The sequence below is a fragment of the Spinacia oleracea genome, chromosome 6 (genome assembly GCF_020520425.1).
Source record: "Spinacia oleracea cultivar Varoflay chromosome 6, BTI_SOV_V1, whole genome shotgun sequence".
Taxonomy (NCBI): Eukaryota; Viridiplantae; Streptophyta; class Magnoliopsida; order Caryophyllales; family Amaranthaceae; genus Spinacia; species Spinacia oleracea.
In genome coordinates this window covers 129,375,419-129,403,341 of record NC_079492.1, presented here as the reverse complement: position 1 = coordinate 129,403,341, position 27,923 = coordinate 129,375,419, and the positions used below count along the sequence as shown (strand labels likewise).

Here is a 27,923-nt window from a genome sequence, read left to right as displayed (position 1 = left end):
TTTTTCTGGGAATTTAATGAAAACGCGCGTTTTGTGTTTAACGTTGGTCGTTTTAATCCCGGTGCACCTAGAGCTACGTGCACACGCCTGCACCATCCAAATTGCGGATACAAGGGGACAACAAGCCAAATAAGGTATAGGGCAAACAAACAGAAACATTAATTTATATGGAGCAATCTTTTAAAGACGGAGGGAATATAACATAATAGCTAGAGTATAGCTATAGGCCTATAGCTAGAAATGTTTTTTTTTTTTTTTTTGGGGGGGGGGGGTTAAATTAGATCATTAGAAAGTTGACATTATCGTCAAAATGAAAATGGAGAAGAGATGACGATATCCGAACCTGTGTAGATGTTTTTGACTCTTATGACAGAAATGTTCATAGTCTCCTAGATTATGTCATTCTAGAGAGTAGAGAGACTTGATATAAATAGAGATGTTAAGGCGAGTCCCTTTCGATATTTTAGCTGGATCACAAACAAGGATTGTGTCCGACTCCTTCAAATTCATCAAGGTTCTATGAAGAAGGTTGAAAGGGTACTATGATAATAGATGCAAATCTTTCAAGTTTTTAGGGAGTTAGTGCTTTCTTGTGCAGAGTGTTATAAGAAAAAGATTTCCACTCTAAAGTTTCAAATCAATATTGTAGAATATATTTATTTGTTTGTAACGACTCAAACAAAACAAAGTAACTACTATAATTTCAAAAACAATAGGCATACAAATGCATAAAATTTAAGACCCGGGCCTCATTCCTCAATAAACTTACACAATTAAACAAAACTACTAATCTGAATTTACGCATAACAGCATCATAGTAGCTGATTGCAACTACCCGAAACACAGGGACCAATTCCAAAACCTAGTTGATTCACAGAAATATTCAAGATAATATTCCTCCTGCTAAAGGTATGCTTGCTAATGCTCGTAAGAACTTGTCAAATTGCAGCAGAAATTTCCACACCTAAACAAGGCGACTAAATAATAATGCAAATAAAAACAAAGCCTTTCAGACTTTCTCACAATAATACAAGCTTACAAATAACCACCAAGCAACACTGATTAGGGACATCAACATCATCAATAAAATAAGATGGAAATTTATATACTTAAAAAGAGGGTAGCGTCCAATCAACTTACAAATGCCAGCTCTGTATGGTAATGAATCGATTTCAAAGTTGAAAACCATGGTTTTCCTCAAAATATGGAATACACAATAATACTAGATTCCCTATTCTAGCTACACCTGAAATACCATTTTCTGCGACACTCCGAACTGTACACTTAGGAAAAACCTTTTTTCTTTTACACATAAAACCCTTCAACCCCAGAGGCCATCACTCCGACCTCGTCTAGAGAGGAAACCTGCATGTTCACTCATACTCCCCTTCATTCTGTAGAATGATGGTTTGCTTCTAACGGTTCTTAATGGACCAGATCTATTACCATGTGTTATAGGCAAAGATACCCGTTCCCCAGCCAAACTTGAAGTTGAAAACGGTCTGTTATCGATCTCGTCAAGGGGACCAGAACTATAGTCCATAGTTATGAATGATGAAGCCTGTCCATAAATCAAACGGGGTGTAGCACCACCACCATTCCACCACCCGTTGTCCGATGGTCCAAGATCACTCTTTGAATCCAAATCTGGAACTGAAGAATCCTTTAGACTACCACAATCTTCACAGGTCTCGTCATTATCGTTGTAGATAAGTTTAAGAGCCTGTACAACTTCGCCCATGAAGGGCCTATGGGTCACTTCAGGGTGGACACACATGGAAGCTATTGCTGCTACCTTGGCCATATCGTCAAAATTATAGTTTCCAGCCAAGGCAGGGTCAACCAACTGCTCTACACCTTCTCTGCTGGCTAAAAGAGGCCGTGACCATGTTACTAGATTTTCTTGTCCTTGAGACTCGGACATATCCACAGGCTTCCGTCCAGTAAGAAGCTCCAATAGAACAACCCCATAACTATAAACATCACTTTTCACCAGCAAATGCCCAGTCATTGCATATTCAGGAGCAACATACCTGCAAATTCACAGTATAAACAAATGTACCAAACGTCAAGACCCTATCACGGGGAAGAGAATCAAGAAATGCAACAAGTTAATCGTGTGCATGGAAGCATCCAAACATTAAACATATAGATTTTTGTGCAGAAATTTATCAGTCATAGCTTCACTATATTTTGGCTTTTGGAGTATAAAGACAGGTGGGTGACTCATGGCCTGCACTTCTTGATTAATGTCAAGTAGAAAGGTTCATCCATTATCCATATCAGACCAAGGGACCAAGGATTAATTGCTGCAAAAAGCCGCCTACTAGAATTAAGAAAGAGTTGATGTTAGTTACACTTCATGGCTTTTGGAAAAGGAATGAAATATATACTCCCAGTTTCAGTCAACAAGTAGGGAAACTCTATCTTCTTAGACAGCGAGTTAGTCTGAACAAAAAAGTTGATCTTTGTCGAAACATAAGATGCAAGATGCAACTCAAATGTCTGAAATCAAATTAGGCTGGTTCAGACACTGATAAGAAGCTTTTGGGAAGTTTCACCATATGGACTGAAGTTGGATGAACGAGGGAAACCCAGCTTTCACTCAGTGATGGACAGATGTCATAGTGGTGGCTTTACAGTGGTAAGACTGTCAACTTTTGGTTTCCTGTTTTTCATGTATAGTGTGGCTTCACAAACAATCCAATATGGGGATAAGTTTATCCAAAAAACTAGAACACTAAGGGTCTCTTTGTTTCAACGTATTCTGACTTATTTCAGAAAAAATAAGTTCAGACAAAATAAGTTCAGCAAAATTAAATTTTTTTCAGACAATAAAGGAGGAGGGTGCGGTAGGTTGGTGGCGGCCAGCATTAAAACTAAGCCACATATCATGACATGAATCGACAAAATAAGTTCACACGATATAAGTTCATAAAAGTTAATTTCAATCAAAATCAGGTGAACCAAACAGAGCCTAATAAGAGAAGTTGTGCATAGTGCATACCCAAAAGTTCCCATAACACGGGTAGATATATGCTGGCTTCCTTCTGTTGCTTCTCTTGCTAATCCAAAATCTGACACCTTTGGAGTGTAGTCATCTTCTAGAAGAACATTGCTGGCCTTAAAATCTCGGTGAATAACTCGAGGATTGGAGTCCTCGTGCAGATATGCCAATCCTCTGGCAGCACCCAAAGCAATTTTCAACCTCGCATCCCAATCCAGAGGCCCCTTTACCTTATCAACACCTGCAATATTAAAAAATGGAATCATATAATCAACAGAAGCAACACAAGGGGTGGGCAGGTTTATAGTGTTTCAACACCCTTCGCCTACAAACACGGTCCGACTTGCAGCAAGTAGAGTTCTTTCCTCCCACCCCCGAGAGAGAGAAAGAGAGAGAGAGAGAGAGAGAGAGAGAGAGGGAGAGAGAGAGATCCTCAATATGAAGAGGAAGACAAATTTGAATGAATGGTGGTAAAGGAAAGCGTACCATGCAAGTGAGACTCAACACTGCCATTATGTACAACCTCATACACCAAGCATCGTCTGTGTCCTTCAATGCATATACCAATTAGCTTCACAAGGTTCCGGTGATGCAACCGGCTCAGCATTTCAACTTCTGCGATAAATTCACGATCTCCATTGTTCTGATTATCCCTAGTTAGCAACTTAACTGCAACCTCAGTGTCATCTTCCAGAATGCCATGATAGACACGTCCAAACCCTCCTTCACCCAGAATTCTCCTTGAACTGAATTTATCTGTAGCCTTCTCAAGTTCAACAAGTGTAAAAGTTTTCACAGAAAGTGCACAAGTCGGAATGGATGCAAAGAGTGACATGGATGTGGAGCTTGCTAAGCTGCTTGACAAAGTTGAGCCTACACCTGCATTTAAATAATATACAACATATATCAATCAACAACATATATCAATCAACAACAATAACAAAGCCTTAGTCCCAAAATCATAAAATGTACAACATATATCAATCCTAATGTTAAATCTTTTATATAGATAAAATGAACAAACGATATACAGCATCATAAAAACAAGCAAGCTAACCAATACATTTGCTAGAATCAGTAAATTTCAATTATTGAGAGACATTCCAAAACATTGTTTGTTCACTGTATCAGGGAAATTGAAAGTGACGCTTAAGCTAAAACAGATTGGCGATTTACTATTTCAGCGTCAGATACCAAAGCTTTTGAAACTCAGTATAATGACTATGTAACTATGTACTCCCTCTGATACAAAATTCAAGGCACCCATGTTGCAAAGTCTTTGTGAGTAAAAACTTAGCTGTTAATTTCTAAAATTCTACTGGGAAAGATCATAAACAGTTGACGGTTAGATTCATATAGAAGTACTACCAAGATGATATATTTTCAATAATTTCTAAAGACATAATTTGAGAGAAATTAACGCCAAAGATTGATCTTGAAAAATCGGGAGCTATATATTATGAAACAGAGGAACTATTTCGCACAACAAAAAATGCTACAAGAAATTATAAATCCACGATGACAAACATTTTGGGGGGGGGGGGGGGGGGGGGGGGGGGGTAAGCTGGTTGAAGAGATTCTAGATTTGATCTAGCTCAAAGGAGCAGAGGAAGCGAATTAATGTAAAATGACTTCAGAAAAATGTAAAACTTTGGACCCAGTCGCAGTGTTTAAAAAAGCGCGCTTAAAGATCGCTTAAGCGCTGAAGCTCTAGTGCAAAGGGCTTAATTAGGTCTGAGCGAAGCGTTTGTGAAAAAGCGCACCGAATCGCACTTAAGCGTATGGAGCGCTCTTTTTTGAGCTTCATTGAAATTCTTCTTTTAAAAAAAAAATCACGTTAAAAGCTTTTTTTTATATGTTGTTATTGTCTATTGGACCACATACATATTAATCCTTAACAATAGAAAGTGGGCCAAGGGTCCAAAAGAAAAGAAAAGAAGAGAAAAATAAGATGACATATCCTTTTGAAAATAGCATAGTATATTTGTTTCCTAGTGGATATTACATGATAAACACTATGTTATATGCATTGTTAAAACAAGGAGCAATAGGGAAGAAAATCTGATGTTTCTGTGTTTTTGTGGTTATTTTAGTAAGATACATATCCATAATGGTAAAAAAACCTTGAATTCTTAAAAGTTGCGCTTCACTTCGATGAAGCTCGCGCTTTGCGCTTGCGCTTTACGCTTAAGCTCTAGGACTCATATCGCTTTAGTGCGCTTTGCACTTTTTTAAACACTGCCAGTCGGTAAGACTACTAACTTCCAGTTGTTGGTTTTGAAACTTTACAAGATCTATAATGAAATAAAAATCGGTCAAAACTGGCAAATCACGAAAGAAAACTAGGCTACTCAGTACTACTTAACAAAGGAACAACTGGAGATGATCAAGCATGGCCCGGCCCGAATAAATTCCGCATTTGGGTAGATTTTTCAGGCCATTCCCGGCCTTGGGAAAAACAACAGGGTTTGAGGCAATTTAGGCCTACTCTTCGCACAATTAAAAAGGGATCTCGCAACAAAATTTCAGCCCGATCACTGCCCTGTCCTGACACATACGCCCCAAACGGGCTTATATTGTCAAGTTCCGGACCGGCCCATGATCATCTCTGGGAACAACCTAACAGAAACTTATTTTTCTTGTTTCCGTTTTCTTGTTATAATATTTTTTAAAACACTAAAATCAAAATGACAACAAAACAGGCCATTTATTATTTTCTTTATTGCGGCCTCAAGATCAAGAGACAACAAAGGAGCCTAAAAAACTCACCCTGTTAAAGGAATATACAGTATGCTGTCGGCCATTTAGTGGAAGTGGGGTTAAAAAGTGAACTTTTGTTAAAATATAAAACTAGTGTTGCATGGTGCCATTTCATATGAAAAACTGGAAACATGAGTTTGAAATAATTTCTTTTTTCCAAAGATAGATGAACCTTTTTTTCATTCAAACAAATTTGACATGTTGAAAAGGGTATAACAAGAATTTCAAAAGAGGGCACCAAGTCCTCTAGAGTTCGCTTATACTCCGCATAATTGAGATAAGTGTAACTAAAAAATATTACTTACCATTTTTCTTGTTGACTGATGGTGTGAATACAGGTCCAATTGCATTGGATGATTTTCTAGCTTTTCTCCATTTTATTAATACAGCAATCATTGCGATGCAAGCCACCAATAGAACTAATGCAGAAAAAACAATAACGAAGACAAGTTTGGAACTTAGTTTTCGCTTTTTCTTCATAAATTCAGCAGTAATTGGATATTGTGGAGGCCCATCCCCAACACTTCCAGTTGGACTACCCATATAGGACCCAGGAGGAAATGACGTAGGAATCCCTGAAAAACAGCTTTTTCAGAAACCATCACCGCAGAATATATATTACACAAATATGATTTCTGGTACGAGAAAGTTACCTGGATAGTTTACATAAACAACATCATAGGTACCAAAAAGAGTTCTATTAAGAGGCACCTTCTTTTGCCTCAATCTATCATAAATCAGTATAGCAGTGGTGTTATCAAACTTCTCATTCAATGGAACCAAGTTAATATCAACTAGTGTCCTCTCCTGATTCTGGGCATCAGCAGTAGCACCAACTATTTGAACTTGACTGTGCTTGAGATATGTGCCAGAAGCAACCTCAATTTCTAGCTCATTAACCTCCGGAAAGAGAGCATAGACAGCTATACTCAGCAAAAGCCGAATTTTCATTGGAATAACACAGCCGCAAGGAGTTCCAATGGGAGTAGCAGTAAGTGGATCAACACATGTTTGTCCACACTCTGCAACATAACATGTGGTAGAAACACTCAATATTCAAGCAAAGGAGAAAAACATTAATATTTAACCGGAAATATAGTATATGGCTTGTCATGCACCATACATTCCACATCATGATGCTAATAAACATAAAGCAAACACCATCATGTGTCTCAATGGTCTCAATGTATGGAGCATGATCTTTATTTCTTTACTAGAATATACTCCATCCATTTTTATTTAATTTGCTCACTTCATTTTTAACTGTTACCAATGCTCCGATACAAATTTAAGAGACAGAAAAGGTGGTTTGTGAAGGTGACAATGTTAAAGTAAGAGAGTGCAGAAGTGCAGTACATTAACCCATTAAATAAAGGGTTGTGTCTTATAATTTGGGACCACAACAGGTATTCTAGTAAATCTAGATGTGGGCCTAATGTCTAAAAGTAGTAAAAGTGAAGTATGTAGATTAAAAATGGTCAAAAAAAAGGAAAGTGAGTAAACTAAAAATACTGGAAACAACTGGTCTTCTACATTGTCAGAAACACATGATGCCTCATGGGTATATCAATTATGAGTTAAAAATCAATAACCAATCCTTTGGAATTCAAGAGATTTAAATGAAAATAAGAGCTTCCGCAATGCGTAAAGATGATCAAAAAGTTCCCACAAGGCCATTTACTCCACACTTCCCTTGCGATTGCTTCTCACAACTGCCAGCTTAAGCCCAACTGCTAGTCACTCTCAGATATGAGTCAAGTTTTTAACAGGACATACATCGGAGGTACATATGCTACAAAACAAAACCAAAAGCTCCTTATTCCTATTTCGAATAGTCTCTCAGATACTTAGTCAAGTTAACAATAATAGGACATACATGGGATCCCTGAAGATATTATGGAGGCTGGGAAATGACAAATTAGCACACTGGCTAATGGGTGACATGCTGAGATGTAGGAGAATCAGGTATTCTTTTTTTTCGGCAGAAAATTGCTCACCTGAGGTATGAATGAAGATACACACAATCCCTCCATCTCACAAAAGCTCACTATTCTGGAATGTCCCAAAAAATTACTAATCCCGTTGAAAAGTTCACCAGAATCATTTATTTGAGCTTTTAAGAGCCTAAAAGACAGATTCCGCTGCTGAAAGGCGTCTCACTTGATTCAAGTTCCATGTAAAGGACGATAGTTTAAATATTCTTTTTCCCCTTTTTTGTTTCTATCTTCACAACATCAACCTTTTTATATCTACTAAAACACCTTCTTTGAATTCGACGTACACCCGTTAGTTCGTTACTAATTAAATTTATTAAAATTCAACAACTTCTCTGAAAATCCGTGTCAATGTCAACTAGAAACTTATTTGTTGAAAGAGGGAGCATATATATAAGCAGCTTCGAACGATATACTTAGTTCCTTTGTTCATTAAGAATTGTATGACTTTTTACATATAAAGCAGCTTCGAATAATATACTTATTTGTGTGACAGAGGGACAGAGTTATTTTACACTATTCATAAACAAACTTTGGACACATTTATTTTACCGAAAACATAAAGACAGATATTAAAAATAAAAACTGTTGTTTACTTTTGCACTATTCATTCTAGATTTCGTCCATTAGATTACACAATACTTATTGGCCAATTAATTACCTGGTGCAGCGGCAGGGGGTGGAGAGGTCGGGTAGGGCCTTGGTTTATGATGATGCCCACGATGTCTTGGAATGTATCTATTATGAGGAGCAGCAACAGGTCCTGGAAGACGAGTAAGTGTCAAAACATCATAGTAGTACTGTAGTAGCTTGCTACCTAGTCATTGTTCCTTTGATATAGCATAAGTACATTTTGTTGGATATTTAAATAAATATTCATATTAATGAAGAATATTTCTCTTAATATGATTCGTGTATCTATTACTCTTTATACTAAAACAGACACCAGGAATGACACGTGTCATTTCCTGGTGCAAAATTTCCCGCTAAAACCCATTTTCCTAAAAAATATATTTGCTTTATTTTACTTTTATTCTCTATCCTTTTTTATAAACTTGATATGTATGGAAAAAATATTAGTTTATAAATTATGGCAATAATAGATACCACGTAATAATAATTTTGTTAAGTATCTTTCGGTAATATTTTAGTCAAATCAGCACATTAATAATTGAAAATATATTCACTCGAAGTGATAGCCAAATTAGCATATTACACATATATAATATTTTTTGGTGATTAGATGAATAAATTTAAATTAGTATGTTCAAAATTTTATAATTATGCAGTAGTTTGGGGATATAATTCAGTTAAATATTTTATATAAAATTAAATTGATCATAATCCGTGCGTGCATGGAATCTATTCTAGTTTTATGTTATGTGCATGATTATTTAGATAGAATCATAGTAATGATTTGGATGACAGTGTCTTTTCATTATTTGTTCCTTTTAGTTGGATGATGGTTTCTTTTCATAATACTCGCACCTTCCGTGCTTTGTTTATTTCCTATATATATGCACTTGTTATTCTGATTTTCCTAGTAGATTAAAGAATATAAATTTGAATTAGTTTCTCTCTCATACACATACATAATCAACGCTTACTCTATTATAGTTTGTTCGCCGGTTTCTTATAAGTACAATACCATTTTATAAGGAACAAATCCCGTTCTATCTTGGGAGACAATTGCTCAAAAACCTTGGGTGTCGTAGAGGGGGGAAAATTGTCTTAAGCGATTATATACACTAAAAGATAAGTACCTTATAGATTGATAAAATGCGCAACAACATAAACCCGAGCACAACGAAATCGATGTGTCCTTAACACAATTTTGCCTATGACAACCGAGATTTTTGAGCAATTGTCTCCCAAAACGGAACGGATTTCGAACCTTATAAAATGGTATGGTAATTATAAGAAACTGGCGAACAAACTATATTAGAGTAAACGTTGATTATGTATGTGTATGGGAGAGAGACTCATACAAATTTGTATTCTTCAATCTACTACCATAAATCAAAATATCAAGTGCATATATATAGTAAAATAAACAAACCACGAAAAAGTGAGTAATGTGAAAAGATATCATCCAAGTAAAAAGAACAAGTATAATTAAAAGAGACCAAATCATTACCACAATTCTATTCTAGTCATCCATAACATACAATACACAAATAGTGTTAACGGTTGGTTTGGAAGCCAGACATAAAAGGGGTAAATGGAAATCAATATGTATGTAAATTTGAAAGAAAAATCAACATTCATTCCCATGGCAATGCTAGTTCACTCAAAACTATGTCTTTTTTCTTCATAAATTCTCATTATCATCCATTACCATTTGTAGAGTGACATTAGAATGAAATGCAAATTTATGAAGAAAAACACCAAATTTGAGAAATTGAGATAAGGTTTCATTACCATAGATATTATGATATCATTTTTCTTGTTAAATAACACTTAAATTTATTCTCATTCCCATTATTTATTACCGGCTACCAAACAAGCATTAAGAGAAATATTCTTCATCTATGAGTATTTATTTGAATAAATATCCAACACATTTAGATACATGATTGATGATATAGACCTTGATATACGGGAGATGGCGAGGGAGCAATTAAAGGTCCTTCAGGTGGCTTAGTCTTCGGCATCAATTGCTTCGCCCTAGGAGATGACAATGTGCCAGAATAGGCTAAAATCGAAATTAAAATTAGATTGCAGGATTTATCTCAGAGAACATGGATTTTGTAAGAGAATTATTCATTGGAGTGAGAGCTAAATCATCTACCACAGTCCACAGTAAGTACGAAATATCTAAAAATTAAAGATGTCTGGATTTTTTGTCAAAAACCAAACACCCCGAACTATACAAGGTTATTGAACATGACCACTATTAGGTGTGCTTGACTACAAATATGTTTCAACACAAAAATTCCATATACTACAAACTCACATTTTCCCCCTTCTTACTTATTCCTCCCTAGCAAATTGGAAATAGCCATCGGGGTGATGAATGCAGAAAACATGAATGTAGGTATCAAATGTCTACGAATTCTAACCACATGTTCAATCATTTTGATAATATTTTCAAATTTGGGTTATGGACAACAACAAAAATAGAAATGGACCGGTAAGATTGGGTGCTTTGTATTTTCTACTCCCTCCGTCCCTTTTTGTTCTTTACGTTTGGTATCATGCATTCGATTTAACGATTAAGTAATGTGGATTAAGATTCCTTCTACTTTTTTAAACAATGCAAATTACGTTTTATAATATTTTCACTTTTATCCAAAATCTGACATTGGAAAAATGTGAAAGATTTAATGCCCCAATGGAAAAGTGTGAGAGATTAAACGCCTCAATGAATTAAATTGTTCAAAAAAATCCTTGCACAATTTTTGACAGAATAATAAATCATTTATGTGATAATATAAAAGAAAAGATTTTCAATGTAAAGAACAAAATGAGACACCCTAAACGGAATACGTAAAAGGGACGGAGGGAGTACAAATTTGCTGGCAGTCAAAGCAAACTAGCAAAGTAACAGAAACTGCCACTCTATGTTAGTTGGGGTAACGCTAACCTCTCATCATAACTAGCTGGAAACCTCATTCAAGTCAGTGGGTTAAATAAACTTAGTAATGAAGAGTGAGATGTAATTCAATAAGGGGTCAACCCCCAAAAGAATTGTCCACGTACAGGAATAACAGTTAGAGAGTTCACAAAAATATGAATACCTTCGGTTAGTTACAACACAAGCCAACATAAACCCCGCAATAATCAAATCCAAGTCTTGAAATAAATGTTTACAAAGTTGTGCATCTAGGAATACCAACAATATGAAAGAGCAGTAAGCCCATGTTAAGATCTTAAGAAGGAAAAGCTCCTTAGAACTAATACAAATTTCCTCATGTATAATGAAATTTCCGCACACCCATCTGCTGAGAAGAGTGATAACAACCATGATGCAAGATGCATCATATCCTATAACGGTAATATTCTAAAGCACAATGTGAATCTTCCAAAATGGTTTAGAATATTTTCATAAGCAAAATATTTATGAAACTGTATGCACTCCCACGCCCAAATTCATCTAGAATATTCACCATTTAAGTGCAAAGAGTTTAGAGTTAGAGACGTTTGAGCTAATAAGGGTTTATTTGGAATTCGAAATTAAAGGGCTTATGGACGTCAGTTGATGGCAAATTTTGCAGGAGATCAACGTTTTAAATTAAGCAACAAAATATCTTTTAACTCTAAAGAGTTTAAACACTCGATGATCTTTATCCTTTTATTTCTTTTAATTTTAAATACTTGACTCAAAAAAAAGTCCAAAATGTACTTTAACACCCAATGTCCAAGTCTGAACTCCAAAAACTACCTAATCTTTAGTAGTGTGTCATAACGGAGTAAAAGTAAACACTTCTGTAAAGTATTCTGTGCTTGTTATTTCTTGTGAATCAGAACCAAGGAAATTCTAGCAATAAAGGTTTATTATATCAAGATACTTATCTCAAGTTATTTGTCTCAGACTTGAAATTAGTCAAAGTCAATCCAAAATGCCCAATTGTACAGTGATTACAGCCTAATTAATTATTTGTTCAACTTGTGGTCTCATAATACTAAATTTGTTCCTTAGAGGTAATCAAAAGTTGTGAATACTATCAAGGGAGAGAAGAATTGCAACATTCTGTTACTAGCGATAATACTTGTAAGATCTATCTTCAGTTGCAAAACTCGCCTCTGAATGGTGAATGCATATGTATGATAAAAACTATAACTTTACACTTAAACAAACACCATGAATGACACATGTCACTGCCTAGTGTAAAATTTTTCCGCCACAAACGTTTTCCTAAAAAATAATATTTACTTTATTTATTCATTTTCTATCCTTTTTTATAAGTTGTTTATGTATGGAAAAAATATTGGAATATAGAATATGAAAATTAATAGATACCATGTAGTAATAATTTGGTAAAAATGATTTTGCTAATATTTTAGCCGAATTGGTATATCAATAATGGAAAACTTATTTCCTACATAATTTGGTAAAATTATCATATTAAGCGCATATATCGAATATCTTGGTCAAATTAGCTTATTAAACATATAAAATATGTCATACTTGTACATAGTAGAAATATTAGATGATTAAATGAGTATGTTCAATACTTATTAATATGCATTAGCTTTAAGAGCAAAATATTTCAGATAAATATTTTGTATAAAAAAATAGTCAATTAATAATTTTAGAATATCGGTACGTGCCGTGCGTCTAGTACTCCCTCCGTCCCATAATTAGTCTTGTTTTCCTAATCGGGCGTCCAATCCTGATTCCATTTTTGGCCATTAAATTATACACTTCCCATGTACTATATTAATTAAAATATGCATAGAAAACACAACAAACCAAAAACATGTACTATACTCCACTTCCTTATGTACTACATTCCCCTTTTCCATGTACTTTATTCGACTTTCTCATGAATTATCAATGTACTATACTCCACTTTCCCAGATATTATGTTCCATTTTTCTTAAAACCCGTGTTTCTGGTCAAAAGGAACTATAAATATGGGACGGAGGGAGTCATTAATATATATCAAAGAAGGCAATGTTTGAACGTATTAACAACACATAAAATTTTCAAGGGCTTACCTCCGGGCAATGAGACTTCTCTTTTAAGTAAGAATTGGCTAGGAAGCGCAAGAGGAGATAAGTATATGTGTGCAAACTTGAATCCTGTATAGTAGAGAGAGAAAGTGTCCATCAAATAAAGGTTACACCCATGCTCAAGGTGAAATAAAAAGAAAAATATAAATGGCGGTTTGGATTAACAAATCTAACTTTATATGGAGATACAAAGATATGGAAGTCAGACTAGAAAACAAACTTGTAAATACAATGAAAAAACACTTTGAAGTAATACACCCAAATATAGGCCATCGTACCAAAATAGACTCAACTGAGGAAGTACTTCCCACGTACACACAAATACGATTAAAAAAAAAAGTTCAACTATCACTAATGTTAACAAAAATGGATTGAGTTTAATTTTGAATTAAAACCTACTTTCTAGACAAAATCTAGCTTATATTTTGCAAAAAATCTAATAAAAAGGTAATAAAATTATTTAGTCCAAGACAAAGTACGCATTTGTTCAAAGAAATTATTTTATTCAATTAAAGCTTTTGTTCCTAAGATTTTACCGCCAATGTACCTTAATCATTTGTATTAGCATTAGTGATAGTTGTGTTTAACTTTGTATTTTTATTGAACCTTGATACATGAAAGTTACTTTATAAGGGTTTTGTTTGGAAATTAATTGCTAGGTGCTTAGTTTGGGGTAAAGCAATCCAAAAGGTGAGCAAAGGCGCGTGCCTCATGAACACCTTTGACAATGGCCAAGGGAAAGGGAAAGCGATGCACCTTAACCGTCATCCGTAGACATGTGAGAAAGTACTGACAGTGTAGATTTGAGTTGAATTCTAAGAGAAAAAAAAAGGCAAACTTCTTCAAAATTCAAATTCAGCCCTACCTAAGAGTTCAAATTCCAGTTTGATCAGAATCCCTCAACTAATGACCTAGATTACCTTCATTTTAAACCGAAAATTAAAATCCCCAATTTGGAAAAACAACCAGCAAATTGCGTAGCAATGGTGGCCATCGACTCATGTCCAGTACTCGTACCACTCCGTTGGTGGTCATTGTTGATCAAGCTATTTTTTCAGGTCAGAAGTCCTTTCTCTCTTTGATAGTTTGGTCAGAACTTCTCTCTTTCCATAATCCCCTTCTGTCACATTTTTCACTCCTCTCTTATCTTATACGATCTAGAAACTTATGTTCTCAATTGTTTCTCCTCTTCAACCTTTACAATCATATGTTTCATTGTTTCTACTCTCTTTTTTGTTCTCTTCCCCCTATTTATTTTACTTGTTAGCTAACAAGTACCCCACTCCGGCACTCCCCTGATTCACGTATTCACGAGAACACCCATTATTATTTTTTAAGAGCTTTTGTTTAAAGTTTTATTTCAAAACTTAGATAGCTTTTTGATAAATATCTACACCAAAATGGCAAAAAAGTAAATATAAAATAAAATTGTACCTCATTCCCGAAAGGTGCAAGCCTTTGCCTTGCACCTAGGCTCAGGAACCCTTGGCCTTAGTGTCTCGAACCTATTAAAACTAAGGTTGGTTGTTAGGTGGGGAGGATTGTGTGAACTTATTTGACTAGCTTATTGTATTGGTTTATTTAACTGGCTCATTGCATTAGCGGCTATATAAAATGTGTTGGGTAAAATCAAGTGGTAGCAAGTTAGCAACTAGGGTTTAGCATATTATAGATACAAAATTACAAAAAGCCTTTAACTTTTACAATTTAGGATAATGTTGTATTTGCAAACTGATTTTCAATCTTCTCTACCAAAAAGTTGGGGTAAGGAGCTTTTTAAACTCTACATGTTACCAGGGGAAAATAGAGGCCTGGTTGGTCAATCTCTAATATGTTTCCAAACCACTATAAGCTTAGAAAAAAAAAAACTCTTCATACAGTTTGACCAACATAAGTTATCAAGCAATGAAATTTCTTTATCTTCGATGGAACTTCAAATATACAGGTTCACTTTTAATTAACCGAACAAGGCCAATGTCCACGTATGTTCAAAGAATAAACAATAGGATGACTAATGAAACATAGTAAGTAAAGAAGTCGATGTCACTTTGCTTTAGACGTTTTTCACTATTGGAAAGTCCCTTCAATACGTAAATTTTTCCCAACTTTTTTTATGTAGAATGACATATAAAAGGTGAATAAACCCCAGTAAAAAAGGGTAAAAGTAATGAATGAATGGATTGGGCAGGAAATATTCTACAGTAATAGATATTCGTGTAACAATTACTGGAATTAAGATCTCATTCAAAGTTACAGATATCAAATAACTGGAGCTTCCCTTTCCGCAATTTATGGACAATCGAAACCTCATAGACCTTATTGGGAATTGTTTGATTCGCTTTAAGAAAGAGGATAAACATCATCAACTTGAATTCAGAATAGCATATAGAAATTATAGTAAAGCAACAGACTTAAAAAGAGGTGACTCTGTCTTTACTAAAATGAGATACAGGGAGCATAAGATCTTGTAACATTTCCCCGGTATTGCTTATCAGATATTAACATGAATAGTAATAACTACCTTAACTTGGTGAAGACAAACTTATTATCTTCAGATTCCTTGTTCCTAGTAGGTAAGAAATTATCATTTCTCTATTTGCTAAACATATTATTAATTCCCTGGCCATCAAAAAACTGAAACCGTAACATGATCAAGTTTACACTTCACAAGAGTTACACCACGAGAAAAAGCCCATACAAGTAGTTTGGCAAGTTACCCTAGCCTATTGGGCCACTAACCGGAACAAATTGAGTTCTACACACAACCCAAAATTCCTGAAAACGGTAGAAAGGGAACTTCATAGCACATTATTAGCACTAAGGCTCCTTTTGATTTGGTGTAAAATAATTTTCCATGGAAAACACAATTCCAAATCAGTTTTAATTTGTTTGGTTCCTTAAAGAAAATGGGAGAAGATGGTGAAGATTGAGGGGAAGAAAGGAGAGGAGGTAAGGAGGGAAAGGAGGAAATGTGGTTTCCCTCCCTTTCAAATGAAAAAAGTTTTTCCACCTTTGACGGAGTTATGGGAAATTGTTTTCCATCCCTTGTCCAGCCAAACAACGGAAAATGATTAAAAAGGGGAAAACTATTTTCCATGAAAACGTTTTATACCCTACCAAACAGAGCCTAAGACCGACACACAAAATGGCGGCTTGTACAGCCGCAAAACTACCTACTTACTTTATAGACGACTTGTTCATATCAAATGGCCCTCAAAAGAACTTAATTAGCACTCCCTCTATAAAGTAAGGTACAAACTTTGTCCTTTCGCGGGAGACTCATCACAATTCCCCTTTAATACGTATGTACAAATGCAATATTAATCAAAATTAACCTTCAAAATCCACCCAAAAACAACCAATTTTGCTCAACAAAACATTAAAACACACCCTACACTAATACCTCTAAAGCAGTATTAACATCACTAAATAACAAAAATCAACATAAGCGACAAATCTCAACACTCAAATTACTACTTCTATTCATTCCAAATAAACCATAAACTCCAAACTCAGACATTTTCAAATAAAAATTCACAAAACGAGTTTAAAGTTCCTTAAAACAAATTACCTTGAGAAAAATCAGCAAGGTAGAACAGAAAAACAAAGAGAAACAGCATCACTGAAAGTTGCATCTTCTTCCACAACCACCAGTCCACCGCCACCACCACTGATTTCAGTTCTTATTTCAACAAAAAGGTCATCTTACAAATAAACGTCCAGAATTCCAATGAACTCCCCACTGACAATGGCGAAAACTCGAGAACTCCATTGAAATTGGGTTTTTTTTTTTCTCAATTCAGCCGCATTTCCGCAACCACAAATTATCAAAAACCCTAGCTTCGGTTACGGTGCAATTGAATGCAGGTGGACTACTCAGCAGATCCACAAAATGCGGCTGAAGATCTGCGACGGCAACGACGACGACGACAGAGGACACCGGAATCGCAGGTGCGGAGGAGGAGGAGAGAGAAAGTTGATGGAAGAGAGAGTAAGAGAGAGGAGGAAGAAGAGAGAAGTGAGGTGAGTGGGAAGCTTTTATTGCTGTTGCTGCTGGCGAGGTCACTCACTCTGACACTCACAGTACTCACTGCTCCCGTTTACTCTTCCCATCACCACGCGCTTTTTCTATTGTGTGTGCTACACTTGCTTTTGTTTTTATTTAGGATTATCCATTTTTAAGGGTTTGACTCTTTCGGGTTTGACTAGGGTTTTGTTCTTATTAGCTTGGAAGATTTTAGTTGATAGATGGATTATTGGATTTTGTTTATGTTTGGATCTCAGTATCAGATTTTGATTCTGACGTTCTGTGTTATGTTCCGGAAAAAATACCGCGTTTTATTACATATCATATTATGTACATTTGTATTAATAATACTAGTAGGGGCACAAGAAGAAACTACCCTTCATATTTTACGAGGATGCACAAGAGCTAAAGAAGTTTGGAGGTGTGTTGGTGGGCCTACAAGAACTCCAACATTCTGGTCAGGTGGACTTGAACATTGGCTATACAATAATCTAACTTACAAAGCTCAAAATAACCAACAAAGTGAGATATGGCCTACTTATTTTGCCATTACATTGTGGTGGATATGGAATTGGAGGAATTATGTTATATTTGGGAGGAGCAGTGACATCCCCATTGATGTAGGGAGATTTCTACATACCCGATTTGAAGAGACCTGGCGTATTCTTGGAGATGATATTATGGGCTCGACAAACACTCATCAACACAGACAAGAAATCCTAGTTAGCTGGGAATTTCCTCCACACTCTTGGTTTGCGTTAAATACTGACGGGGCGGCCCGGGGTTGCCCTGGACCGGCTGGTGGGGGAGGGTTAATTAGGGACCATCTAGGCACCCTACATTATGCCTTCTCTGCTAATTATGGCCACTGTTCGGCCTTTCGAGCCGAGTTAAAAGCTGTGGAAATGGGTCTGGAGCTTGCAATTCGTATGGGAATAAGCAAAGTAATGCTACAAATGGATAATCAAGCAGCCATATTAGCACTACAAGGTTCAGATGATTATGGAGGGGAATGTGCTCACATAGTGCAACATTGCCGTAACTTAATCATTAATAATAGTTGGGAGGTCCTACTTAGACATGTTTACAGGGAAGGCAATAGGGCTGCAAATTGGCTAGCAAACGTAGGAGTAATGCAAAACTCGAGGATGGAACTGATCCAAGTGCCGCCCTTGGAGCTTGGAAGGATTTTACATGAGGACCTGATGGGAGTGGCTAGGCCACGATTAGTAGCTAGTACTTAATATGTAGTTTTATTTTATTTTTTTTGGGGCTTGCCCCTCATTTGCACCAAAAAAAAAAAAAAATACTAGTAGGGTGTGGATTTTGTCAAGTCAATATGATTATCCGATGTCCGTAATCTTTCTCTTGATAAATATCTCAATTAACAAAACTGAATCGAATCTCCAAATATTCTTTTTTGCCAAAAAATTTAAACCATACTACACCTAATCAACTTTTGATGTTTCTAGATTTACTGTATGCGCCAGTTTGGTAATTTGTTAGTCTCTTCCTCCATTACTATTACAAGTTCAACGCTTTCGATGTCCCTTCGTAACCAGTACTTTGGTTCTAAAACAACTTTGAGAGCAATATCATTAGTGGAGTTGCAGGTGAATTGTATTACTCCTTAAATTTATTATTCTGTAATAACAGTAGAGTGTACATATTTTATTAAAGTTTCTCTTTAAATTGTTCTTTCGAGTGAGTTAGGATGTAGTTAATCTAGTAAATTAAATAGTTCAAACTCATTAAAATAATTCACATTAACTATTTAACATATAATTTATCAATATAAATTTGTAAGGTTTTCCATCAACCATTAATATTAATATGACCGAAGATGGTGCGAATGAGTTAATTAGTAGAAAATTTCAAACTCCCGAAGAACTCCTTTAGGAAGTTAAGAAGTTTAAAGAGTCAAAAGGATATGTCTTCTCGATAAAGTATGTTCGGAAGGATCGTTATGTGATCATTGGCGGTGATTGTAAAACATTGATTACAAGTGAAGATGTAGTAGGGGAAGAAGGACTCGTCTTATAGACTGGCCTTTTCAAATACGAGGTAAGAAACAAGAAGACGGATTTTAATTGGCATCTTGGACTACAAAATAGTTCACGTAACCATAAACCTTGCATTGACTTGTGTACATCTGTCTTCTGGTCGTTTGACAAAAGAAATTTTAGGTTGAAAAAATGAGCATATATGTCAGGAAATTCAACTGTGTCAAATATATATTCTCTTAGACAAAAGAATCATACTCTTAAAGCGGTGTCAAGCTAGGACTGTATATAATATGAAGGTTAAAATTTAAACGTATAAGTTAGATGTTCAATGATGCAGGATTTACTTATACAACTACAAACATCACGAGGGAGGACACTTGATGCATGTATTTTTTCTCACCCAAAGTCTATTACTCTAATTAAAGTATTTCCAACAATGTTTGTTATATAATTACACTTATAAGACTAACAAATATATATAATATGTCCTTACTTGATATAGTTGGTGTATCAAGTTTCAATAAATCTTTCTATTCTTGATTTGCCTTTCTAGAAAAAGAGAGTGAACAATATTATATATGGGCTTTATAAATGTTTTCTAACACGAAGAGTCATTCATCTAAAGATTTGCAACGTGTGTGACATGTAATAAAAGTGTGTGTTCCAAGTGTAACTGTAAAGGCTACTTTGAAAAATAATTTTGTATTGGCATGGAATCATGGATTATTGTTGTATATGCTAAAACAAAAGAAGTATTTGACAATGCTTGGGTTTGATTTCAAGTTATATATATGGAAAAGAATGATGCTCTTTATTACATTGAACTTCATGGATACCATGTAATTAAGGAGAAAATTGTGAGTGCTTGGACTGAAAAAAAACTTACACATTTTGCAAATCGTGCAAGCTCAAGAGCAGAAGGTGCACATGCAAAATTAAAGGCTTGCCTACTAGTTTCTATGGGAGAATTTCGACAAGAAATAGAAGATTTGTCTTGCTATTAATAATGAATATCAAGAAATAAATACACTACTTGAATATAAAGTAAAGAATTCGAGCACGTCACAAGTTTTCTGCACCCCTTTCTTTAAAATCTTGTTGGTCATGTATCGACTTTTGTAATGAACCAGATTTACGAGCAATATGAAATGACAAAATTTGGAAAGGTTAATTAATTCCATGTGCACGGGACTTTTAATTTTCAAACTACTATGAAACTTCCTTGTGCTCATATGATGCATGGATGGAATTAAGGAAAATGCTTTATCTTTATCTTCTTACATACACAATGGAGGATTGACATATGATCGTTGGAGACTTCTAGCACTAATACAAGTGGCAATGTCAATGAAATCAAAGAACTTATTGTTGATAAGCTAATTAAGAAATAAGTATCAACACATCCCTTCTTTTAAACAAGATGAGATTAAGTAAAAAAATATATCTCATACATGTTAAATGTAGTGGACCTATTTTTATCATAGTCAAGTAGTCACATGTTCAACCTCGCAGAGGACGTCGATCAAGTACAATCAAGAGAATGAGACTATTAAGTTCAACTAGAAAAGATCCATCACAAATTGAAGTAGTAGAAGCATCATTGAAACGCTAATGATCAAGGTACCGCACATGATTCACGTAGGTTTTTCTAGTGTGTGCTAGATTTAATTGATCTTAAGCACCTTCGGTTTGGGTTGAAATGTTGTTTTCAAGTAAATCATTTTTCCTAACTCTTTTAATTGGGTTTTTTTATGCTTTTAAACACAAAACTAACTTTTTAAGTAACTACTATTTTACGAAGAGGTCATTCAAATAGTATGATGTATTGCACTACTTATATCAGGAGATGCTTCTAGTAGAACCATGAATAACTATGACTCTACGTCATTTTTTTTCTTTCTTTTTGCTTCTTCAACGTCATATTTGATAGACATTTGTTATGTTTCTGTTCTTAACATTAATAAAGTTTAGTTATATTTTGTTGTCAAGGTTGTTATATTTTATTACTCGTATTAGTTATGTAAACTCTATATAAGACCTACAAAAGATGTGTTAGGTGTCAACCCATGGCTGACACAATAACTTAGGCTCCACTGTAATTGTCAGTTTAGGTTTTGAATATGATAAGCTCATGTTTAAAATTTCATTAAAAGTTTACTTTTCAACACTAAATAAATATAAAGCAATACAAATGTTTATCAATAAGAAAATAAATTGATATATAGGACTTTAAAACCAAAAATAATGCATGCAATCAGTGTTGAAAGTGACTAACTAGTTACCAAAAGGGTGTATCAATAAATATGCTCAGTAGAAAATAAAATCAGCAATGGTGATTAGGTATATTATGGTTCCATAATTTTGGCAACAAAGAATAGATGGAGATTTGATTCAGTTTTGTTAATTGGCATATTTAACAAGAGAAAGATTACGGCAACAGCGGGCAATCATATTGCCCTGGATATATAATTATTTTCCTTGAAATTTTTTGCACCCTACTAGTAATTGGTACATGAGGCTGGTTGTGTTTTCTGTTTTAGGTAAATTTTGTTTCATACTAAATTACATATCAACATCACGAATTGTGTATAATAAGCAAAATAGATATCTATAGTTATAAAATCACGAGAAAAAAATATTCTTTGATACTAAGGCGCACAACCCAACAAGCTTTTTAAAAATATAAGCATGAAAAATGAGTAACAAGTGCTACTTGCTTAATCAGAAATTAGGAGTATGTTGTAACTTTTGAAAGCCTTTGTGGTTCATCTCTCTCTGAAAAACATACGTGGTTATGTAAATGGTTATTATAATAACTTGGTGCTTAACAAATACAAGTTCTCAGTAAAATCTAAAGTTGTCACCGCGTTTCAAGGAATTTCAATGACACTCATCCATCTCGCGACATTTCTACACATTATTATACAACTCATCTTCAAAGAATATTGTGAGATAGTTTCATCCTCGTATTTACAAAAAAATGCACAATCGGCTACATTTGGCCTCTTATTTTAAGGAGATTATTACATGCAAGTATGTGACAATCCAACTAGGATGTTAACAACCAATAAAGACACATTTTGTAGGTGAAAGTTGTCGCAAAATAACTTCTTTAAAATAATTTTAGCAACAATCCCTCTGACATGGCTTAATATACTTTCCTAATAGAAATAGTTAGCAGATTAAAATAATTTTCTTTAGTGACACTACAATTTATAAATTCACATTTTTTTCTCACGAACCATTAATTTTGGGAGGAACGTTCGTGTTTACGAATCTTCTTTTTTTCACATATTACATATAATCCACCTTATTTGGACTTTGTCCTATCAATTTTTAGTGTTGTGTTTTCTTTCAAAATAAATTTATGGCGTAAATATTACCAAAAAAAAATTTATACTACTCTATACCTACTAACTTGTGATTTTATCTTGTGCGTCTATTTCACATATTACATGATAATATTTTTCTAGTCAAAACGGTGAATTTTTGTAGATCATGATAATATTTTGTTATTAGTGAATAATACGTTGTAATACTTTGATTTACACATTCATCAATAAAAAAGAAAGTTTGAATTTTACCACCTTAAAATTTGACAATTGTGTTTCACCACCGTAAAAAATAGAAAATGTATTATACCACCTAAAAGAAAAACACAAAAATGTGTTTTTAGTATCTGTTAACGGCAAGTTAGACGGAAAATTAAGTGGTGCCCATTTCAAGTTTTCAACGTCTATATTTTGGATTTCCTTCACTTTTTCCACGATTTCTATGTATATAAGCTATAACAGTCCCCTTCCTCTCATTAATTTACGTAATTTGGTAAAGTTTCTCAATTTATAGAGGCTTAATTTTTTCCGCGAAGGAGAATCCAACTGCTTTAAGGTATGAATTTTGTTGTAATCAGTAATTGAGTTTGACTTTCCATCCAATTTGCCATTAACAGGTGGTAAAATAATTTTTTGTATTCTTTAGGTGGTAAAAGTCGATTTAGCCCAATAAAAATGTAACAATAACATACATGTGTTTGTTTTTCGTGCTATTCAAATGAAAATTTTAAATATTTGGGACAACCAAACGGATATTGTAGGAGTAAAACGTAATGTATTTAATGTGAGTTGCATACAATATCATTTCTATTTCATTTATTCCACATATATAAGGATTCAATATTGTATTCCTCTTTTGATGATCTTCCTCTTCATAGTTTTTTAATGTTCATTACGGCTAGTAGGCTACACTACAGCTAAGTCCTTGATACCTTTTACGTAAATTGCCTTGAAAGCACATCATATTTATTTTGCCATCTTTATGTTTGGAAATGTAACCTATCAAAAAATGATTTTTACCTTCTTTTCATTTGACCCCCAAATATTACTTTATCATTTTGGAGCTACGTACCACTATTCTTTTTGTGGTGAATGTATATTCTAAATTTATTTAAATTGAATGACAGAATGTTATGCAAACTAATGAATGGTATAAATTCAACCCAAATGCACACTCATATTTCACCAACTAACCAACTTTGAACTTGATATAATACATTTCCCAAAAGTACTTCATACGAAGTAGATGAAGTTTTTAAATTTTAGCTCTCTTGAAAAAACGACCAGTGAACTATTTTTTTGGAGTCAACACCACATTGTTTTTTTTTATAATGGACGGTTTGTCTGATTAAAATCATAGGGTCGCGCCCTGCGAGCAAAGACGCAGCCATGGGCCGCGCCAAACTATAAGCAAGGCAGCAGCCCCATGGGTCGCGCCAAGCCTGCAACAAGGCAGCAGCCTCATGGGCCGCGCCAAGCCTACGGCAAGGCAACATGCATGGGCCGCGCCAAGCCTAAGGCAAGGCAGCAGTGCATGGGCTGCGCCCAGCCTACGAGCTTCGTGTGCAAGGCTTGCCGAGGCATGGGCTGAGGCAGCACGCCCACCCACGTGGCCTATTGTGGCTGCGTGGGTTGTTCGTCTTGGGCTCCAAGAAATATCTGATTGCTTAATTCTCAAGCAACCTTGAATTATAGTTGCAATTGTAATTGAATAAGAAATTCTATTCCTAGTAAAACTCAAATTCCTTATTTCCTACACTATAAAAAGGAGGCTAGGCCCTCATAATTAAACACATCAATTGAATTGAAATCATATTCTTTATTCCCACTGTGTTCAAGGGAGAACACAATACAAGCCTACCTGAATACATAAAACCTTAAGTAAAATCCTAGTTGGTTGATGTAATCCCCCGTAAATTTATAAATTTTATTAATATATTTTAACGTATATCATTTATATTTAAATAGAATTTATGAATTTTAGTAATAAATATATAATTAACGTATATTTATTTTATTTTAAGTACGTTCTAAATATTTAACAATTTTTTAACGTTATTATATTTATATATTTAATGTATATTTAATTCTATTTAAATATATTCTAAATATTTTAACGGTTTGTGCAATCAAAAATAATTTTAGAATTTTATGTTGAAAAGAATTTGAATTAGGAAAACACGTTGAATTCGGAAAACAATCCTATTCGATTTTTGATTCAAACACTAAAACCCAAATCCTAATCCTAGCCCACATGGGAAAAGCCAAAATATAAACCCATAACCCATTACCCTATTCACGTAAAACCAAAACACAACTACTCTTGTTCCCTTATTCTGTTTCACGTGAACTACTCCTCCTTCACGTCGTGACCCTGCTGCTCTCCTTCATTGCTTCAGGCCGCCGTCAACCACCTCGCCTGACCGCTGCCTGCTTCTCCATCGTCGTCCCTCTCCTCGCTCTCCTCGCCGCCGGTAAATCATCTTCCTCTCCTTTTGGTTATTTCTTAAACCCTAAGTTATTTAAATATTTTAATTAAGTTTATTAATTTGAATTTATGCTCTTGAATTTTTATTATGTTCTTGAATTTAAATTATATGTTTTTATGATTTAACTAGAATTTTCAGATTTACATATTATGTTTAAATAATGAATTTAATAACGTTTTAATAATTTAAATTGCGTTTCTTGAATTTAAATTATAAGCTTTATGATTTAATTGTGGATTTCAGAATTTTAGGTTTGCATAATTAAATTATTAATTTTCATATTAGGTAATTGAAATGAAATAATGATTTTAATTATTAAAGTGTGAATTTTTAAGGTTTTTAATGATTTAAATCATAATAGAATGATTATATATTATTAAAGCTATTATTTTTATGATTTTAAGAACGTTGATTATGTTTTGTGGACGTTTGAAATTATTTTATATTTCTGGAAATTTTAAAAGGAATGTTTTATTGGAGTTTAGAACGTTTTGGGATCATTAGTTTAATAGTTATTATGCTTGGAGGTTATTTAGTTAAGTTTCAATATTGGGGATGGTTCAAAATATGTTTAGGGTGTATTTAGAGTATTTTAGTATTGCTGTAAATTGTTGGATATTGATTGGGGAATTTTATTGGTTGTTTTAGGCGGAGAATTCTTTATAGGCGACTTTTGAATTCGTTAAAGTGGCCTATCAGTTTGTTTACACAAGGTACGTACATACCTGTGTGCTTGGAATGTGTGTTATTTGTTGAAACCATGTTGAAAGTGTGATGAACTTGGTTATGTTGAAAGTGCGTGTTTAATATTGTTGGATGGACATGTTAAGCATATATGTTTCGTTATGAGAATTATAACATGTTAGTAGATGATTGATGCGAACATGTTGGTTGGGAACATTAGATTATTATATATATTAACTCAGATCGATTGTTCATTGTTCCCTTTTAGCTTTTCACTACTTTATAAGGGCCGAGGACCTTGTTTAGTAATTTGAAACCTTATACCCATATAGAGGGGTTGATCAGTATTAAAGGAAAGGTTGGATTAATTGGAATAAGTCCTGATTGACATCTCTGTGATCACTTACTTAATTCCAAGATAAAAACAGTCGTGGATAAATGTTGTTTGTATGCCTTATGTGATTGTTGAGTCACAACATAGTTTAATTTATAAATCATGTAAAGTGAAACTGAGTAGCAATAGCTTTAGACTGTGCACGTCTAAAGTGACGGACAATCAGGAGTTGGGGTCATGGGTAGCCTATGGCTTTTTCTGGGGCCGGATTGATCACCAGTTCTATTTATTCAAAAGTCCCTCGATATCGCAGGTCATTGGGGTTTACGGAGTCGCGCCCGTACCTCGTCTTCCTTAGTGAAGAAGAAGAAGTTTCTAGTAGCAACTCGGTCCATTGACTATTTCAATTAAACTAATGTTATTGTTATAAAAGTCTAGCCCAATCTAGCCTAGTCTAGTCAAGTGTGGTCGTCAAATTAACATGTTTTGTCTGCCCTTACTTATGTTTCATTAGAATCATGTTAGAGTTGTTCGTTCAATAGTATCATGTTAGGATTATTATTGTTTTAGTATGTAGTACTCAGCTTTGCTGATTACGTGCTTTGTTTGTGTGTGTTGATCATGGCTATGCCTTATTGATCCTGTGATGACCCATCTTTGGTGAGCAGTCTCTAAGGATCAATAAGCGTTGCCCATCTACAGGTTTGAAGATGATGCATCATTGGGATCGGGATTAGAGAGCTTGTATTTATTTTGTTTTGCTGAGTAACTTGGTTTGTTAATTTGGACTTTAAACTTATCGTACTATTTATATTCCCTTATTTTCGTTGGTTGGTTTTTGGGATTAAACCTGTAATCGATTATTTATAAACCTACAGTTAGTTTTATGTTTTCCGCTGCAAAATTCTGAATAAGCCGTTACGTTTTCACACAGGCGATAATGCCTTGATAATTCTCTACGTTTTATATTAAAAGGGTTATTTTAGAAAAGAGAGAATTGTCGGGGTGTTACAGTTGAACCTAAGGCGGATCCGAACGTGTTGTGGACTTTCTACGGAGGGGCAACGTTTGGGGCTCTAAAGTCTTGTTCTTGTTCGGTTCAGGAGCAGTTAGGGAAGGCATGCATCACATTGTATGTCACCTAAATTATGCTAGTTGACTATGTGGTAATTAATTTGGATTCTGGCTTTATGGTTTTTTCGCATGAATTATATTGTTGTATTATTCATAACCTAACATAATTACTCTTATTTTTGATATAAATATTCTTTTTGATAATATTAACTAGCTATATGATATACAATAGTAACTATAGAATAGAAAAAAGTTACTATATGATATACAAGAATAACTATTTCTATACGATAGAAATATTTACTATATGATATAAAAGAGTCAATATATTTGTGTATACATAATTGAGTAATTGAATTCTTATCAAAATGGCATCAAAAAGTTATTGTATGACTATCAGAGTAATTATATTACATATAAATACAACTATATCAATTTAAGAGTTACTATATGATCTTTGCAGTAACTATGTTACATATATTAATAATTATATATTAAAATTTACTGTATGACTAGTAGAGTAACTATATTATATAT

The 27,923-nt window shown here is 34.4% G+C and overlaps 1 protein-coding gene across 2 annotated transcripts; it reads right to left on the bottom strand.

The window, feature by feature from the left end:
• Positions 1-1,080: 1,080 nt before the first annotated feature.
• LOC110787565 (receptor-like serine/threonine-protein kinase ALE2) lies at positions 1,081-17,508 on the bottom strand. 2 transcript variants are annotated; one of them, XM_021992199.2, is made up of 9 exons: positions 17,012-17,508; positions 13,426-13,509; positions 10,352-10,456; positions 8,423-8,524; positions 6,421-6,789; positions 6,073-6,342; positions 3,494-3,886; positions 3,008-3,248; positions 1,081-2,033 (listed from the first exon to the last, which is right to left on the bottom strand). In XM_021992199.2, exons 1-9 carry the CDS (start codon positions 17,073-17,075, stop codon positions 1,322-1,324), a joined length of 2,340 nt encoding a protein of 779 aa, XP_021847891.2. In that variant the 5' UTR covers positions 17,076-17,508; the 3' UTR covers positions 1,081-1,321. The 2 variants fall into 2 exon arrangements, with proteins under 2 accessions (XP_021847891.2, XP_021847892.2); XM_021992200.2 differs by having other exon boundaries at positions 10,352-10,428; positions 17,012-17,038.
• Between the last annotated feature and the right edge of the window lie 10,415 nt (positions 17,509-27,923).

Excerpts from the sequence above, each read along its gene's own strand:
- LOC110787565 (XM_021992199.2), bottom strand. The coding sequence starts at position 17,075 with ATGCAACTTTCAGTGATGCTGTTTCTCTTTGTTTTTCTGTTCTACCTT. Across the intron at positions 10,457-13,425 it reads AGAAGTCTCATTGCCCGGAG|CCTATTCTGGCACATTGTCA; the intron begins GTAAGCCCTTGA and ends TTTCGATTTTAG. Across the intron at positions 2,034-3,007 it reads CGTGTTATGGGAACTTTTGG|GTATGTTGCTCCTGAATATG; the intron begins GTATGCACTATG and ends GTGAATTTGCAG.